The 18,078-nt window shown below is 42.5% G+C and overlaps 1 protein-coding gene across 4 annotated transcripts in view; it reads left to right on the top strand.

Moving 5' to 3' along the window:
- Positions 1 to 17,470, top strand: part of SATB1 (SATB homeobox 1) — a 100,908-nt gene extending 83,438 nt beyond the window's left edge. For 3 of the 4 annotated variants that reach the window (XM_045161877.1, XM_045161876.1, XM_045161878.1), the window contains exons 10-11: positions 12,238 to 12,441; positions 15,289 to 17,470. In XM_045161877.1, the coding sequence (XP_045017812.1) occupies positions 12,238 to 12,441; positions 15,289 to 15,792 (708 nt within the window). In that variant the 3' untranslated portion in view covers positions 15,793 to 17,470. Of the gene's footprint in view, positions 1 to 174; positions 360 to 12,237; positions 12,442 to 15,288 lie in introns of those variants that run through there. The other variant, XM_045161880.1, reaches the window with a different exon arrangement.
- Positions 17,471 to 18,078: the final 608 nt, after the last annotated feature.

The following is an 18,078-nucleotide window of genomic DNA, read 5'->3' as shown; positions in this document are numbered from 1 at the left end:
AAGAGCACACATTTATTGGGGTTGAGGGATTTGGAAAAAGACAAGTTTCCCAGGAAACTTCTGCTGTAAATAGTCAAATGTACATGCCTTTGATGGAAGCCTTCTGTTTTTAACGCATCATTTTATCTTTATTTATTTATTTTTGGCCGTGCTGTGTGGTATGTTGGATCTTAGCTCCCCGACCAGGGATTAAACCCGTGTCCCCTGCATGGGACACATGGAGTCTTAACCACTGGACCACCAGAGGAGCCTCAGAAGCCTGTTACAGGGCCTCTCTGCCTCCTGACCCTACTAGGCCGAGCTCACTTCAGATGTTACTTCTTCGAAAGGCAGCATTATTATGAGTGTAAGTTGCTGGACTCTGCTATCGTGCACTGTGCCCTCAGGAACTGTAGTGGTGTATACAGTTTTTTGCCACGAACTAAATGGCTCAGACTGTGTTATTTTTCTGTTTACCTCTGATTCCCCCAACTCACTGCCACTTCAGTGTTGCAGGGAATCTTCTGCTGTATTTTTACACTCTCTGAAGTGTGAGCCTCTTGGGTGAAGGCAGGTGAAAAGCATGCCCTTCATGGGGCTGTCCGTGTTGACGTGTGTTTATGACAGATATAACTCAGCAGAGATGGGGGTGGGTTGGAGTAAAGAAGTCTGCCAGCCTCAGTTTGTGGGAGAAACACTGAGGGTCGGGGCCAGAGAGCAGGAATGGAAAAGAAGACGCAAACTCAAAAGACATTGAGGAGTAGAATTGATGGGAATTTATGATTGTTTATGGAGAAAACAAACAAGAAAAGTCAGATTTTTTTAATTGAAGCTGTTTACCATGGTTTTTTAAAATTGAAAAATAGTACTAGCCAGTATAGAAAAACAGATTTTAAAGAAATCATAAAGGAGGAAAGACCATAAAAAAATACCCAAATCCCAATTAACTAGAAATAGCCTGATTTGTGTTCTTTGTATACACATATGTGTATGTTTATTCATATACATACATAACACATGTGTGCACATATATGCCTTTCATTCATTCATACTCTAAACTCACCTTTTAATTAATTCCCTATTGAGGTATATTTAAGTTGCATTCAACTTTTGCTGTTACAAACAATGCTAATGTGAACATTATTATAGTTAAATATTTGTATACATCTTTATTATTTCCTTAGGGTTAATTCTCAGAAGTAGAAATTATTGGATCAAAAAAAGCATTTGTGTTTTAAAGGTAATTGCTACTCATTCTACACTCATCATTTCCCATTGTGCTTTGGAAAGATTATACCAATTTATGCTTCAAATAGCAACCTTTCACCCGGGTGACTGGGTGAGTGGTGATGCGATTAACAGTTAAACTATACAGAAGGAGCCGTGTTTGTGGGGGAAAGATACTGGGTTCAGGTTGGGATGTGGTAACTGAATTATTTTCATTAACTCCCCAGATACCCACATTCCTTTGGATTATATTTGTGATAATGACAATGATAAAAACAATCATTCATCATTCTGTTATTGTGCGCCAAGCCCCTAGTGTAAATTATCTCAACAGCGCTTAAAACCCTATGAGCGGTGGTAACGCTACCCCATTTTACGGAGGAGTAAATTCAGGTCTAGTGAACTCAAGGCACTTGACCAATCACTATTAGAATAAGTGTTAAAATGAAGACATAGGATTTCTTAACAAATTGACCTCAGGGGTACATTTACATAGAGGAGATGGAGTCACAGTGATTAAGTAGCATCCTGAAGCAAGTGTGGCAGAGAGCGATGGTGAAAGAATGGGAAGCTTGGTGGATTCCACAGCGACTGTCCACCTATTTTCCCTAGCTTATTGCTAATTCTTTTTTTTTCTTTATTCTTCCAACTGAATATTGCCCATTCTTCAAAGCCAAGCCGCCATGACTCTTCATCAGCAAAGACGTCCTTGACCATTCCGGCCCATCTCTCCTCTTGGTTCCCACGTGATGTCTGCCCATCACTGACCTTCACTATATACTGCTTTGCTCTAATAGCTATGTTTGAATTCCGCTTCTTCCCTACTATCCTGTGAGCCATGTAAAGCAGATGCTTTTGGTGAAGTCATCAGACCCTCTGTGGTTATCACAGGCCAGGCACTGGGCTGAACAGAACCCTGTTCCATTTGTAGCAGCCGCGGTCTTGTGACATGAATGCCATTATTATCTGCACTTTGTCGAGGAGGATCGGGGACTCAGGGGATTTGCTCAAGTTCTCATACATAAGTGCCTGCCCTGGATGTACCTCTTAACTGGTATGCTGAAGTGATGGAGCGTAACTGGAAGGAGAGTTAGTATTTACATGGGAAGAAAAAACAAAGGAGAGGGCTCCTCTATTTGAGGAAACAGTGTGGGGAATGGGCGTAGAATGTGGGGAAATGACAGCTGATAAATGGTCCGATGAATTAGGACCCGAGTGTGACTGGGTTTGCAGGCAGCTCAGTGGCCAAGAATCTGCCACCTAATGCCGGAGACGCAGGTTGGATCCCCGGGTCAGGAAGACCCCCTGGAGCAGGAAATGGCAACCCGCCCCAGTGTTCTCGCCTGGAGAATCCTGTGGACACAGGAGCCTGGCGGGCTACAGCCCACGGGGTCGCACAGAGTCAGGCACGACTGAGTGAGCCCGCGCGTGACTGAAGGACCCTCCCGTGAAGCTCTAGGGAGGGTAACCTTTTTCTCCCTCTTGGGAAGCTTTCAAGGTCATTTTGAGCAATAGGATAATGGTGGGTGGTTTGAAAGCAAAGACCAGAGCAGTGATTTCATCCTGGCCTCCCTTTTCCAAGGGCATCTCAAAGTGGACTTTCTCAAATTCGAGAAAGCTTAGTTACACCTGTGTGTTTACCTATCGGGAAGTTCCACAGGCCAAGCCAGACATTGTATTTGCTTTTTGTAGGAGTTACAGCTGTCTGTCGTAACGCTCCTTCTCTCCTTTCCTAAAGCTCTAGTCGTCACGGGTATACGCTTTCCCCTAAGAGAGGAAAGGGGATGATTACTTAAAGGCTGTTTTGTTCTGAATTTAAGATAACCATCCTTGGGACGTACTTAAAACGATTCTTCAGTGCCTAAGAGCATCATTCAAGGAAAAGTTGCCGACAGGTCAGTGGTGGGCAGAATGGAAAGGAACGGTCTATGCAGTAGAAACAGACCAAGATTGAGACCAGTGTTACAGCAGGAACCTTGGGGAGCCTTGGAGATACCGCGTTTCCTGTTTTTTAATGGCACTTGATATGAAGAAGGAGGAGAGAATAAAGACTTTAAGTTTGAGTGTTTTTTTTTTAAACAGATGTGGTATTTTATTTTTTATTTTCTTGGATTATTATTGAAGTTTTACTTAATTCACAACTTTGAATTAGTTTCAAATATAAAACAGTGTGATTCAGTTATATATATATATTATTATTTTTTTTTCAGATTCTTTTCTATTATGGGTTATTACAAGATACTGAGTCGGATTCCTAGTCCTGTACAGTAGGTCCTTGTTGCTAACCCATTTTATATATAGCAGGTTGTATCCGTCAATCCCAAACTCCTAATCTATCCACACCCCCCTTCCCTTAAGGAAGATTTTTAAGGCAGAGGGTATAAATGTAAAGCAAGAGCCAAACCGTATAACTGAAACTTACGTAATATTTTAAAATGCATCGAGATTGAGAGAGAAAAACATACTCTCTTTTAGAATCTGTATCAAGTATCAGACATGTAAGCCAGATTTTTGTTTAAACTTTGAAGACACCATCCTGAAAGCAAGTTTGAAGTCTTTGAAAAAATTAATCTTTAAATTAGTTATCTTCCAGATCTATTAAAAAAAGAATAATAATAGGATGAAGGCTTTATTCCGAAATTCTGTTTCAGTCACATTAAGAGATTATCTTCTTGTCAGCTAACTTAATATGTTGTCTATAATTTCATACTTTTATCTTCATTAATTTTTCTCCTCAAATTCTTCCTGAAAATATTCTTTAAAACTTTCCTGACAGTCTTTGTAAATGAGAACCATTTTATGTTTTTATCTAGTCTGCCCAAACTATCTGATACTCTTGTTATGAACCAAACAATATATAGGAAAAGAAAAGAACACATATTTATATGCTCCCTCAAGTCAATGCCTTTGAGAATGTAAAAAGGAAGTAAACAGTCAAACCACAAAGAAAAAGTAATTTTCTTTCTTTTTTTTTGCTTAATTAAATTTTAAGCAAAATTGATAAAAATCATTTACCAGTGATTCGGAATATTCCTTCTAAATTGACTAAATTTTAATGTGAGCTTCCCCTAAATTGTAGAAACATTTCTTTTTGTTAATGCCAAACCTCCAGAAATTCTGCTAGCTTTATCTAACCTCTTGAAGACAGAGTGGCAAAAATCTACTCAAGTAAGAAATTCATGGATGGTTGTTTATGACCTATTATTAATTCAGTATGGAAACCCACAGATTTTGGCTAAGATACTGAGTCCCTTAAATTGTGGAATCTGGAGAGAGTTTAAAACAGTAACAGTTTAGAAGTTTAGAATAATAATAATTTTTAAAACCAGTGTGATTTTTTTTTCATGCAAAAATACAAGCATCAGAAACCACACCCTGAAGATAAATATATTTGGGGATATACACATATGCTTTCCAAGTGGTACAGTGGTTAAGAATCTGCCTGCCAGTGCAGGAGACACAAGAGACACCCTGGGTGTCCAATCCCTGGGTGGGATGATCTTCTGGAGAAGGAAATGGCAGCCCACTCCAGTATTCTTACCTGGAAAATTCCATGGACAGGGGAGCCTGACAGGCTACAGTCCATGGGGTCATAAAGAGTCAGACACGAATGAGCTCACACGTATACATATATTCCATTTAAGTATGTTTCTTTTTAAAACCCCTCTTTGGATAAAGTGGATGTAGAATGCTACTTTTAGAATGGAAAATGCATTTACTGCTCCGTCTCTGTTCAGATTTCTTTCCCATGTTTTCTTGATTCAGGCCCATGTTAAGTTAGCAGGAAAAATTTACTTGTAGTGCCTGCAGAAATTCTCCTTACTTTTACACAAAGTAGATGTTAGTAAGCTGGGGAAGAAGATTCATGTATTTCCTGCTAATTCCATAGAGAACATGTATCTTTATTAATGTTAATGGTGGAGGCCTCTCATTATGTTATAGAATAATCTGCTTTAGCAAAGGTTTTTCTCCTTAAGAACTTCATAACATTTAAAGGTTAATATGTTAGGTAAAGAACAATATCTTAAGATAAGCGTTTTTATTACAGGACATGATGGGATGGTTTTTATTAAATTACGTGATGATTTGAATGGGGAGGAAGCAGCGCACCGCTTCTTTGCCCTCAACTTTAATGCCTTTAATCAAATAACGACCTTCTGGAAAATAGTTAATTTTCAGCATTTGGAAAGATCAATACCACTTTGCCACCAAAAAATGGCCCAGACGATGAAATTTGATGTATTTAAAGTATCGTTTCACCCTTTTAACCTAGTAAATAATTGAGAACGCTTTCAGTGTTGCTTTGCTGCTCTTTTGTTTCTCACTGTTCAAAGTGTTATGATTGTTCTCAAAAAAAAAAAAAAAAAAGGACATTGGTGTGTGAAGGAAGGATGCAGGCTTCACACCTAGAAGTGGGAGTGTACCCCCATCAGACCTGTGTTTCTCTGTGTTAGGGGCGGAAGAAGTAGTATGTTTCGATACTGTATTTGAGAAGGTGCGTATAAAACATAAAAAGTGTGAAAATGTCCCTTCTCGAACATTCAGGGAGTCGTTTAAAACGTCATTAGTCACCTTGCATCTTTTGTGATACCTTTAAGCCTTTATAGGGTAAAAGATTCAGTAGCTTTGACAATTAGAACTCACCCCCCACCCCTTACAGAAGAACATTGATATGAAATTACCCTCCAGCGCAGACAGCTTTGTAAATAAAAAAAAAAAAAAAATTGCCCTCTATTAGCATGTTTGTGGGCAGATTAAAAACTGTCTTCATTAGCATAAGTAACACTTACAGATTCTTTTAAAAGTAGAAAATTATTTGCTGAATGATAAATTGCTAGCTCTGTAGTTAGTTGCTGTTGAAAATGTACTCATTCAAAATGCCTGGTGTAGTTTAGTCTACAATACTGAAATTTTTTTGTGTGAGAAGTACTATTTAATGGATTATGTACTTAATCCTGTTCCTACTACTTGCTAAAATGTAATTCATGCTTTCCACTAAAATGTTTGTATCAAATACCTCCCTATCTAGATTGATTTCTTTTAATATCATATATTATTATACTATACGCCCCAGAGATTGGAACAAAATACTTCTGCAAATAACACATAAAAGACGAGGGTGAGGGGTAGGGAGTAAACACAGACTATAAAATGTTTTCCTTTTTAGAACACAAATTACCATTCTGGCTTTTTTTTTTTATAATGTATTTTTCCTTCTTAGTTGCAGTGAGAATTATTTGTCATTTTCTTTCTCTTTTTATAGCTCTTAAGTTTAAAATGTATAGGTACATGACAACAATATATACATATCCTTGTATTAAGTGACTTTTTTTTCTTCGAGAACATGAAAGTCTCTTTCCCCCTGGAAAACTAGTTGTGTCCCGTGCTCCTGACTGTCACAGACTCGGCCTTGCCAGCGGTCTCTTTTCATGTATGTGAGGCTCCCTAGGTACAATAAATTCATTTGTGAAAGGAGGTTGCTTTCCTGACTCGGTGAAAAATCATTGCATACTCCTTACCCATTAAAATGGTAGAAGGGAATCGACTTGAATTAACTGTTCTAAAAAGAGTGGAATGGAAATCAGAGATTGAGTTTGGGTGGAAATTAGCAGCTGAGAGATGAAGGTGCCAGGATTTTTATTTCAGTGTGGTACAACAAGATTCTGTCGGTAAAGCACATCATTAGAATATTGAGTTCAGAACTGCTAATTTTTCCTTTAAAATGAGCATACAGTCATGTGTTTCATGGACCATGATAAATTGCCATTGTGTTGTCACTGAATTTGTTTTGCTTTTTTTCAGTAGTGGGTTGGCAGTCGTTCCGCATTTTCTCTTTTCCTTTTTTTTTTTTTTGCCCCCTCTTACCCTCCCCAAATCTTCCGTGTCTTTCATAGATTCCCTAAACCAAAACCAGTCCAAAGACTTATTGATTTCATGCTGTCTGAGGCTTAGGATCTTCTGTACCATTTTCTTGCTTACGGTGGCAAGACATTTACAGATGGTTCTTGGTTCCTATAAAGTACATAACAGTATTTCCTTTGTGGCAGATGGATTTAAGACTTTTAGTTCTCAATAAATGTAGGTTTACAATACATAACTTTACAGGATTTGTGTTGTATGTAACAGGTTTGAACATATTATCTCAGAATTCATCTGCATGGCATTTTCAGCTTGTTCAGGGTCCATGCCAGTTTTTTTAAGTAAAAGGGGGAGTGCTGTGATTGATAGCAACAGCTCAAGGCGTGATTTTGAACAGAAACAAAGGGTTTAGAACAGAAGGTGTCAAATTAAAGTTTGTCAGTTTGAAAAGTAGGAACATCCTGAAAGTTTGCCTAATCTATTTACATGTGGCTACTGTTTATATTTTGCCCTCTTTGTATGCGGTGTAATGTTGCTTGGCAAATTTACGACATTTAAAGTTTACGTTGTTCCTTTGCCATTTTAGTTTTCTGAGACTAGATTGGTCTCATTGTTTTCAGGCTGTTAGTCTCCTGTCTCTTCTACTGTTCACACCAGTTGTGATCTAAGGTAATTGCCACAGCGGTTCCCTGCCCCTCTTACAGTGTTTCAAGTCCCGGAGACCTGGCTGAAAACTTAATTATGCTCACATTTTGCAGCAAAGTGCTTGCATTTTATTCACCGTCTCTCCTCCACCCAGTAAATCTATACATGTATCATTTTAAAAGAACCAACATAGTACTTAGGGAAATCATTATTTTTATTTGCCACATATTCCCTATATTCTGACATATACTGTCTTCCCAAGTTTATTTGCTCAATATCGTTTATGGAAAAGTGACCTCGGAACAGGTACTGGGGAATTAGAAAGCGTTGGCGCTTCCCGTCACTTCCTGCAAAACGTAGACCAGATTACTGGCACCATCTTCATCGATAGGATTGAGGGAGTCAGAATATTCCGAGGTATTGACATGGAATCGTAGTAAACTAATCTTCTTTTTGCCATGTAAATTGGGAGTGAGCCAGCTGATTTTTCTGCTGACAGAGAACTAGCCTGTCAGGATATCTGTTTTGCCTTATTTGCTGAGAGTGACACGTATCAAGAGAAGCGCACACCACCCCTCCCCCCATTTTTGTTTTTTTGGAATACCCTTGTCGAAGTAACAGTTCCCAGCTGCACCGTTAAATATTTTTCTAAGAAGCATCTGATTTCAGTCTCTTAAAATCATCGTGTCTCTTGAAAGGCTAGCGGAGACATGCTTCAAATTTATAATTCATCACATTATTTTTAGATAAGGAATTGGAAGTATTATTTAAGGGCAGAGGTTAATAGCAAACTACTGGAAATGTTATGTTAGTCATGGGCAATTAATAAAAATAAGAATCTGTCTCATAAGTATAGAGACACAGAAGTGACAATATGAGCAAAATATTTGCTGAATGAGTCAAGGCTCTTTTTCTGAAATATTTGTGAAACCAGTTTGAGTGTGATTGTTTGGGAATTAGCTATCATTATTAGCCATTTTAAAAGAACTAATGATTTTCTTTTCCAAAGAACATCTGTGATCCACATGTTTTTTCTCCCCCCACATATATCCAAGTGCTAACTGATCTCTGCATTACTTTAAAAAGTTTCTAAAGGATTCAAAAAATCATTGGAGTGCTTCAGCTTTCTTCAAGAAGATTTTCTTACATTAATTGTTCTTAATTTAACTTTTAGCAGTTTTTGGTTACAAGCTTTTATTTCTAAAAAAAAAAAAAAAAGACTTAGACGCTCAATGTAAACTTATTACAAGAGTATAATCCTAGCTAAGTAAAGAAAAAAAGAATATGTTCTTGACGAACCTTCTAGCATCTCTTAAGGTAAATAAAATTGTAATGGTTTTCTCTGTTGAGGCACTGGGGCCTGTCATTTGCCACAGCTAAAGAAGAGATGAGGAGGGGGCAGGGGTGTAATCTTACCCAAAGTTAAGAGTCAAGCCTTCAGGCAGATGGATCTAAAACCTGCCTTGCATCAAAATATAGAAGCGAAGAATAAAGCGATAACTTTGATGTAGAAAAGTATAAAATATTTTCATGGCTCAATCCAGATAGCAAATATTTGTCAGTAGGAGCTAAACATCTCCGGGGCACCCTATGCAAGTGGGTCTCATATATTTCAATTACTCAAATTGTAGTTAATGTTGCATTCATAGGTAAGAGCGAAATGTGACCTATGTTCTGATTCTGGAAAGCAGCAGAGAACTGCCATGGTTAGAAGAGAAGCATGTTCAGTGACACCGTCGTCATGGTTATTTTTTATTGAGCTAATATTCTTTCTGGTAAACCTTCAGGTTACTGCCTGTTCTGTTAACCTGGAATTATGCACTCGGTGGCATCAACTGAGTACACAGTTGCATGAGTTTCCCTAGGTACATACATGTTTAAATGATGTGTGGCATGGAGAAGTAAGGCCTCTTAGCTGCAGTTAGGGTTAGTAGATCTCATGGGGGTTAGCATCTGTCACCCTTGGCTGGGTGGTGGTGGGTCTTGGGAAGCTAGTGTGTCGGTCTCCTACCTCAGGCCACTTTGGGGAAAGTAGGCCTTGCTTATTCCCGCTGTGTATTACAGTGAGAGGAGAATTTCTCCAGTGGTTCATGTTGGAAGAGAAAGCCATGCCGTGTTCTGATCTCATCCTAACTCATGTAAAAAGGCAACTCCCCTTGGCCAATTCTAAAAATCAAATACTAACCTGTCTTCTTGGCATTCCCATCCAACTAGTTTCCAAGGAACCCCGTTGTTTTAGGTCAGTTTCCCTAAAGCAGAGGCTAAGGTAAGGAATCCAAGGCCCCTGATCTGGTGAGGGACCCAGCAGGAGTTCGGGACGGTAAGAAAGCAGAGGCAAGTCCAGGAAGAACCTCAGGAAAAGCCTGTATTGACGCGGCCCTGCGGCGGGCAGGCCGGGGAGGGGCACCTCTGGAGAGCCGAGGGTACAGGGCGTGGTCCGGTGGGCAGGAGGGCAGGCCAGCCGGCCACCGGCAGCCTCGGAGGAGGGACCAGGAGGAAGCAGAGGAGCAATCGGGCGTCCCCCGGGGAGCTGGCGTGCAGACATTTCTCTAGAGCGCGGTTATGAGCTGACAGCCTGGAGTGGCTGTGGGCGGCACCCCCTCCCCAGGCGGGACCCCTTCCCTCCGCCTCCCCGCCCTGCTGCTCAGTGAAGAAGGGTTGAGATGATGGTTAGAGAACAGCAGACTGTCCACTCTTGTTGGAAAACTTGCTTTTTTCTTTTAATTTTTATTGGAGCATAGTTGCTTTACGATGTTGGGTTAGTTTCTACTGCAAAGCACAGTGAATCAGCTCCATGCACACATATGCCCCCGCCTTTTTTTTGGATTTCCTTCCCATTTAGGTCTTTTTAATATGCTGTCTAGGTTGGTTATAACTTTCCTTCCAAGGAGTAAGCGTCTTTTAATTTCATGGCTGCAATCACCATCTGCAGTGATTTGGAGCCCCCCAAAATAAAGTCAGCCACTGTTTCCCCAGCTATTTGCCATGAAGTGATGGGACCGGATACCTAGACAGCATATTAAAAAGCAGAGACATACTTTGTCAATAAAGGTCCATCTAGTTAAGGCTATGGTTTTTCCAGTGATCATGTATGGATGTGAGTGTTGGACTATAAAGATATAGCTGAGTGCAGAAGAATTGATGCTCTTGAACTGTGATGTTGGAGAAGACTCTTGAGAGTCCCTTGGACTGCAAGGAGATCCAACCAGTCCATCCTAAAGGAGATCAGTCCTGGGTGTTCATTGGAAGGACTGATGTTGAAGCTGAAATGCCAATACTTTGGCCACCTGATGCGAAGAGCTCACTCACTGGAAAAGACCCTGATGCTGGGAAAGCTTGAGGGCAGGAGGAGAAGGGGATGACAGAGGATGAGATGGTTGGATGGCATCACCAACTAGAGAGACGGGAGTTTGAGTAAACTCTGGGAGTAGGTGATGGACAGGGAGGCCTGGTGTGCTGCAGTCCATGGGGTCACAAAGAGTTGGATAGGACTGAGCGACTGAACTTACTCCCATTTAGGTCACCACAGAGCATCAAGTAGAGTCTCTGGTGCTCTACAGTAGGTCTGCATTAGTCAGTCTGTTTTATATATAGTATTACTTATGTGTACATCAGCCCCACTACCCCTCGTCTGCCCACTCAGTTCAGGATTGAGCATGTCAGGGTCAGAAAGTGGGCCTTGGAGGGCAGCAGAGAGGTCCAGGTCTCGGGGCTCAGTGGACATCGTCTCCCTCAGCCCAGGGATCCTATCACAGTGCTTCCCTGATGGACCATGTGTGTACACAGCAGCAGGCAGGGCTCTGAGGTCTCTTTCTGGAAAGTTCTGTACTGGAGAATTCTTCTAATGCTTGTTCTCACATAAAGCCTTACGTTGGACAACACTCATGCTCACACAGCTGCACACATCCTTTCTCTCCCTGTTCTGCACAAACACACACACACACGTCGACACACACACACATCGACACACACACACACATCGACACACACACACAATCGACACACACACACAATGGACACACACACACATCGACACACACACACATACATCGACACACACACACACTCACAGAGCTGCCTTTTTAATGCAAACATCATAAACTTAGGGAAGCCTTTTAGGAAAATTATTCTTAAAAGCTGTCCTAGCCCTTCCTAAATACTATCCTCAGAACCTCAGATGGCCACTCATCAGACGAGAAGCACACAGCCTTGCTTTCTCCTTGGGCACATTCTGCAGAGTCCAAGGTAAACGGGTCTTGCCTTTGGAGAATGGAAAATAGGGCCCTCCTTTAAGATGCAAATATGAATTGTGTATTAAAAAACAGATTCTGCCCCTTCTGCGACAGCCACACCTATTGTCTTTTAACAGGTTAAAAAAAATTTTTTTTAAGCAGATTGGAGTGTTTTGAGCTGGAAAAAAGTTAACTGCACAGGGTCCTTCCTTTTTACTTCCTAATGGGAACGGTCAGCTCCCCACCCCGCCCCCTCTTGGACCTGAACTGACCCGCTAACACCCTTGTCTCTAAGGGGTGGCTGTGCGAGCTGTTACGCTGGAAAGAAGACCCTTCTCCAGAAAACAGGACCCTGTGGGAGAACCTCTCCATGATCCGAAGGTTCCTCAGCCTCCCCCAGCCGGAACGCGACGCCATCTACGAACAGGAGAGCAACGCGGTGCATCACCACGGCGACCGGCCGCCGCACATCATCCACGTGCCCGCTGAGCAGATTCAGGTTCGTGTACTCCGGCTGCTGCAGTAGAGCTCTGGGTAAACAGACGCTTAAGCGTAGCAGGGAAAGGGGCATTTCTCTTCTTTCCGCCAGTCTGAACATAGGCTTCTGAGCAAGAGATAACAATACCCTGCCATCTTGGTCGGGGGGCAAAAGAGGACCTGGGTTTTCCAACACGTGTGCTGTGTTCCTCTCCGTCCCCCAGCCTCCAAGGCGGCAGGAACCCCCTTCCACACTTGTATGGCAAGCCAGTCTTCGTTAGAACTATGTGAGAGCTTAAGAATCTGTTTTGTCATATTGAAAGTGAAAGTCGCTCAGTCGTGTCCAACTCTCTGCGACCCCATAGACTATACAGTCCATGGAATTCTCCAGGCTGGAATACTGGAGTGGGTAGCCTTTCCCTTCTCCAGGGGATCTTCCCAACCCAGGGATCAAACCCACGTCTCCTGCATTGCAGGTGGATTCTTTACCAGCTGAGCCACAAGGGAAGCCCAAGAATACTGGAGTGGGTAGCCCATCCCTTCTCCAAGGGATCTTCCCAACCCAGGAATAGAACCCAGGTCTTCCACATTGCCGCAAAATTTGAATTTTTAGACACACCACCTATTTTTTAATGAACCCCGATCCTGTCCCTGAGGAAAGGCATGAGTGCTGTTTTTGCGGAGGAAGTTTGTAGGATCGCAATTGTATGCCTTGGATTCTGTCCCAGAGAGAGGAGTGGAGGGAAACCAAATTGGCATCTGGCTTCCGACTCCCCAGCCCTGCCTTCACTCTTAGCTCTGTCCCCGCCGGCTCAGGGAGCACAGGTTAGGGGTGAGTCACGTCTGTCTGTCTTTCCCTTAGAGCCCCTCTCCCACCGCCTTTGGGCAAGGAGAGTCTAGAGGTGTTCGGCCCCGTGGCTGGTACTGCTTCACAGGTGAGCAGGCACAAGTCAGAGGGGGCACACAGAAGGTTGGTGCCAAGACCCGCTCCCTGGTCAGGATGCTCAGCCTTGGAAAGGCCATGCTAACAGTGGTCTTGGCCAAATACACTGCGTCCGCAGGGTCAGCCTCAGACTCACCTAAATTACTCCCTTCCAAGACCTGGGGCCTGTCTATTCATCCACTGAGTGGATCCACTGAATTCATCCTCAGTTCATTTAGATGGGGAAGGCCTGGGCCTAGCTGGTTGTTGACCTCGATTGCTTAGGACGCATGTTGAAGCTGAACTTGAGCTGTACTAATTATTTCTGTTACATCCAAAGGGATGCTTTTCGTTTTCCCCTTTAAGGGAAAATGCCATTGCTTTTCCAAGTCTTAAAATTCTACACTCTCTTTGTTGAATCACCTGCATATTATTTCTTGGTACTGCTGTGGGTGTGTGTCTGGGGGGGGCGGGACGGGGTGGGGGGGGGTGATACTCACACACACACAACAAAAATAGGGTTATCCATCCCCTAAGAAAAAGAATCCTTGAGTATATATTAAAGATAAATTGAGAAAGAGAATCCCTTAGGATATCAAGCACTAAAATAATCATGAAAGCCTGAAAAATGTACTGTTGAGCAAAAACAAAAAAAGATAAGTAAAAAAAAAATAGTACTTGTTTGAAAATGTAAATTGTTTTTAATAAAATTGCTTCTTAGGGGGATTAAGGAAATGCTTAGGGCACAGTATAAACGTTCTGATATTTTAGGCTTCCTTAGGTTGATTTCCTTTGTTGATAAGAATCCTGGAGCTGGAGTGTATGTGTGTGTGTGTATGTGTTTGTGTGTGTGCGTGTCACACATTTGTTATGTATAATTGTGTATGGAAAATTACAGCACAGATACTTATTATGAAAAAGTGTCTATATACACTAAATTTAAATCCTGATTACATCTGAGCTTAGTATAGACAGAAAAATTTGCTAGCTGTTTTGGAGTGAATGAAACCTTTATTTTTCGGTAAGAAAAAATCTTGCCGTGTCAGCCCAGTGCAATTCGGTAAGAAATGTGTGTCTGTTAGATTGAAACTGTCTGGTAGGAAATTCACAAATGTGAGAATCTCAGAAATTCTTTGGGTTCACAAGAGCTAATGGCTTCCCTCAGAGCTCAGCTGGTAAAGAATCCACCTACAATGCAGGAGACCTGGGTTCGATCCCTTCGTAGGGACAATCCCCTGGAGAAGGGAAAGGCTGCCCACCCCAGTATTCTGGCCTGGAGAATTCCACGGACTGTATAGTCCATGGGGTCGCAAAGAGCCGGACATGACTGAGCGGCTTTCACTTTGAATGCTGCAGAAGAGCACAGGCTTCCCCATTTTATTTGGAACATAAGACCTTGGAAGCCAGGGCCACGTTTTAGCCATCTGCTGCAATGGGACGAAACACATTTCCTTCCCAGTGTCCACAGCTCACCTTCCTAAACTGCCTTTGGCACACTTAACTTCTCCGTCTTCATTTTAAATCTTTATTAATTACCGACATCACAATGTGCTGTCGTCGCCTCGGAGGCATATCCTCCTGGTGAACGTGGCTCACACATTCAGAGTGCTGCGTTTCAGCCGTGTAAGCGAGCCAGCCTGACCTCTGACGAGGAAGCCCTGGAGCCACCCAGGCTCTCCCCGGTCCTCCCTTCCTAGCGATCGTTCTGACCTTCTTCCCGGTGCCGTGGGCCGTTCAGCTGGCCAGCGTTTCTGTCCGGCATCCGTTCCCCACATTCCGAGCCCGGCAGGTCATGTGCTCGCTCCTTCCGAGCCCTTGAGCGCCGCACCTGAGGCCGCATGCGCAGTGCCCAGGTGTTGGGCACTGACCACGCACGCGAGGGGCTGGGCATGCGCAGTGGCCGGGCACGTGCGGCAACGCTGACCTTGTGCCGCTGTCTCCCTGCAGCCGCCACAGGCACCCCCGCAGCCGCAGCCCGCGCCGCCCCCCGCGCCGGCACAGGCGCCGCCGCCCCCGGCCGGGCCCCGGCTCCCCGCCCGGCAGCCGCCCGCGGCGGCGCCGGCCGAGGCGGAGGATGAGAGCCGGCCGAAGGCGCGGCCGCGGACCAAGATCTCAGTGGAGGCGCTGGGCATCCTGCAGAGCTTCATGCAAGACGTGGGGCTGCACCCGGACGAGGAGGCCATCCAGACGCTGTCGGCGCAGCTGGACCTGCCGCAGCACACCGTCATCAAGTTCTTCCAGAACCAGCGCTACCACCTCAAGCACCACGGCCGTCTGAAGGACCACGCGGGCCTAGAGGTGGACGTGGCCGACTACAAGGACGACGAGCTGCTGCAGGACCCGGACGAGGGCGCCCCTGGCGCGGGCGCTAGCCCGCTCTTCGCGGTGAAGCTCGAGGATGAGCCGGCGGCTGACGGCAGCACGGACGCGAGCGCCGACGCCAGGGACTGAGCTGCGGGCCCCCATCAGCGTCCCCCGGGCCGGGGGTCCGCCCCGGGCTCGCCCTGCGAGCCTCGCGCTCCGCCATTCGGCCGGGGAATCGTCAGAAACTTGCACAAACGGGAACGTCGAGAAAGGCTGATTCTGACTGCACTAAACGTTTTCCTCTCTTTTATGAACTGCTTGGCAGCCCCAGGTGAAGCATCGGATTGTTTGGTATTAAAAATGGAAAATTTGTGTTCACGGAACACACCCAGGTGTGTGTACCCGTAAGCATGATAACCAGTGGGTTTTTTTTATTTTATTTTATTATTATTCTGGAGCCTCAAAACAAGCATTATAACTTCTGTGATTATCATTTCCTTCCTTTATTTCTGTAACACTTCACACTTATCTTTGGAAACTCGCCCCTTGTTTTAAAAAAGAAAAAGAGTTTGTTACTCTATTGTATGTTGCAAAAGAACTGTAGACTGTGGAATGCAGTTTAAAGATGACATATGCCAACAAATGCCTTGTATTATATGGCACTGCCGTAATTCAAATTTGTTTTTATTTTGGAAATAAAAGTTCACTGTAATTTTTTTCATTCTCATTGTTACAAGATTTTTTAAAAAATGAAAAGAAAATGTGAAACACAATTTAGTCCTCATTATTTATTTGTAGATCCTGCAGCATCATGTTGTAATTAATTTTTGGAAGTTTCCGTTAAATGTAATATTGCTTCTCTTGTTACCATACTGGTTCTTTTCTATTTATAAATGTATTTTGATGGGCAGTAAAACAAAGTGTCTTAAAAGTTTTAAATAGATAAAATGTGCTTTACACAGTTGCCTATAAAAAGTGCTCTATGTTACCCAAGCAATTCATACTATAAGCTTCACTCTTATTGTTGTATGCAATTTTTACTATCATGCAAATAAGCTTAGGTTAATAAAACTAATAGATCACCTTAGAAAATTATGCAATTAATGTGAAAATAATTGATGTTTGCAACGTGTCTTCCTTTGGTTTACAATCAATTTTAAAGCTACATCTGTATAAAATTTCTGTATAAAGGTGTCCTTTCTTTTTATGAGTTTATGGCTATGAAAACACCAGCTATTTTGTTACAGCTGGCTGTTTTTATAAGTGTATCACAATTTTCTTTATGCAGAAATGTTCTGATTAGGAGTGGTTATTGACTGTAACTACACGATTAAAATTGTTTGTATGGTATGACATGGTAGGGTTTGTCTGCTTACGTGAAGTCGCACACAGAGTCCAAGATGGCCCTCTCAGTAAGATGCATGTTAAAACTTTCTTGACATTTTACAGATCTGAAAAGGAGCAATTTAAAAGTCACTTGAAACACTGTAAATTTAAATCTCCAACATATGCTCATTTTTTAAGTTAAACAGTGAAGATGATAACCTGTTTTTGGTTGACGTTTTACTTGATTAGGAGGATGGTCAAGACTCACCAACAAAGGCATAATTCAGTCTCTATCACATACGCACTTAGAATAGATTGACCTGCATTTTACTTCACAATACGCTCATCATGGCAACACTTTTTTAAAGCTGGTGTATATATATTTTTAAAGGCCATTAAAAGTAACATAAGTCGGGGAAATGGACCTTCTGTACAAGAACTCCTTAGTAAGCACTGTATTTTTTCTTAAGTTGTAAATGGAATACAAGTTAATAATTGAGCTCATTTGGTTGTGTATGTCATAACTATAAGAACTCCATGAAGAAGTTACGAATTCACCAACCTGGAATTTAAACATGCACTTCAAAATTCTTGCAATGTAAAACTCAGTAAACTCCAGGATATGAAGTGAGGTGCGCTAATGTTCATGTAAAGGATAGGGCCAGTGTTGCAGTTTTTGGTTATTTTTGTTCGCATTCACTTTATATTTTGCTGCTTTTTTAAGATTTCGTACATACCTGTTAGGGGGTGTTTGGGTTCCTTTGATTCTGAAATCACCCACTCTCTTCCTGCCTCTTTTCCCTGGACCCTGATGAACTCCTTGGAGGGCAGCTGGACTCCCCCGATGCCGAACTTAAGAAACTAAAATGGGATGATAGAAAACTCCCAATTCAATTTTCAGAGTTACTATCTACTTTTGACGCACAGCTGAACTACTTCAGAGGCAGCTGGTTTGCTGTAAACTTAAAATTATGTTGAAAAAGTTACCACTTCTTTGTATTAAATGAGAAAAATCCTTTAAACATTCTAACTTATTACTAGGGGTCAGAAAATCATTTTAGCAAAATAATTTTGAGTTCAAATAGAAACCACATTTCGTGTATTAAA

The sequence above is a fragment of the Bubalus bubalis genome, chromosome 1 (assembly GCF_019923935.1).
Source record: "Bubalus bubalis isolate 160015118507 breed Murrah chromosome 1, NDDB_SH_1, whole genome shotgun sequence".
Classification (NCBI taxonomy): domain Eukaryota; kingdom Metazoa; phylum Chordata; class Mammalia; order Artiodactyla; family Bovidae; genus Bubalus; species Bubalus bubalis.
This window is presented reverse-complemented; position numbering and strand designations above follow the sequence as displayed.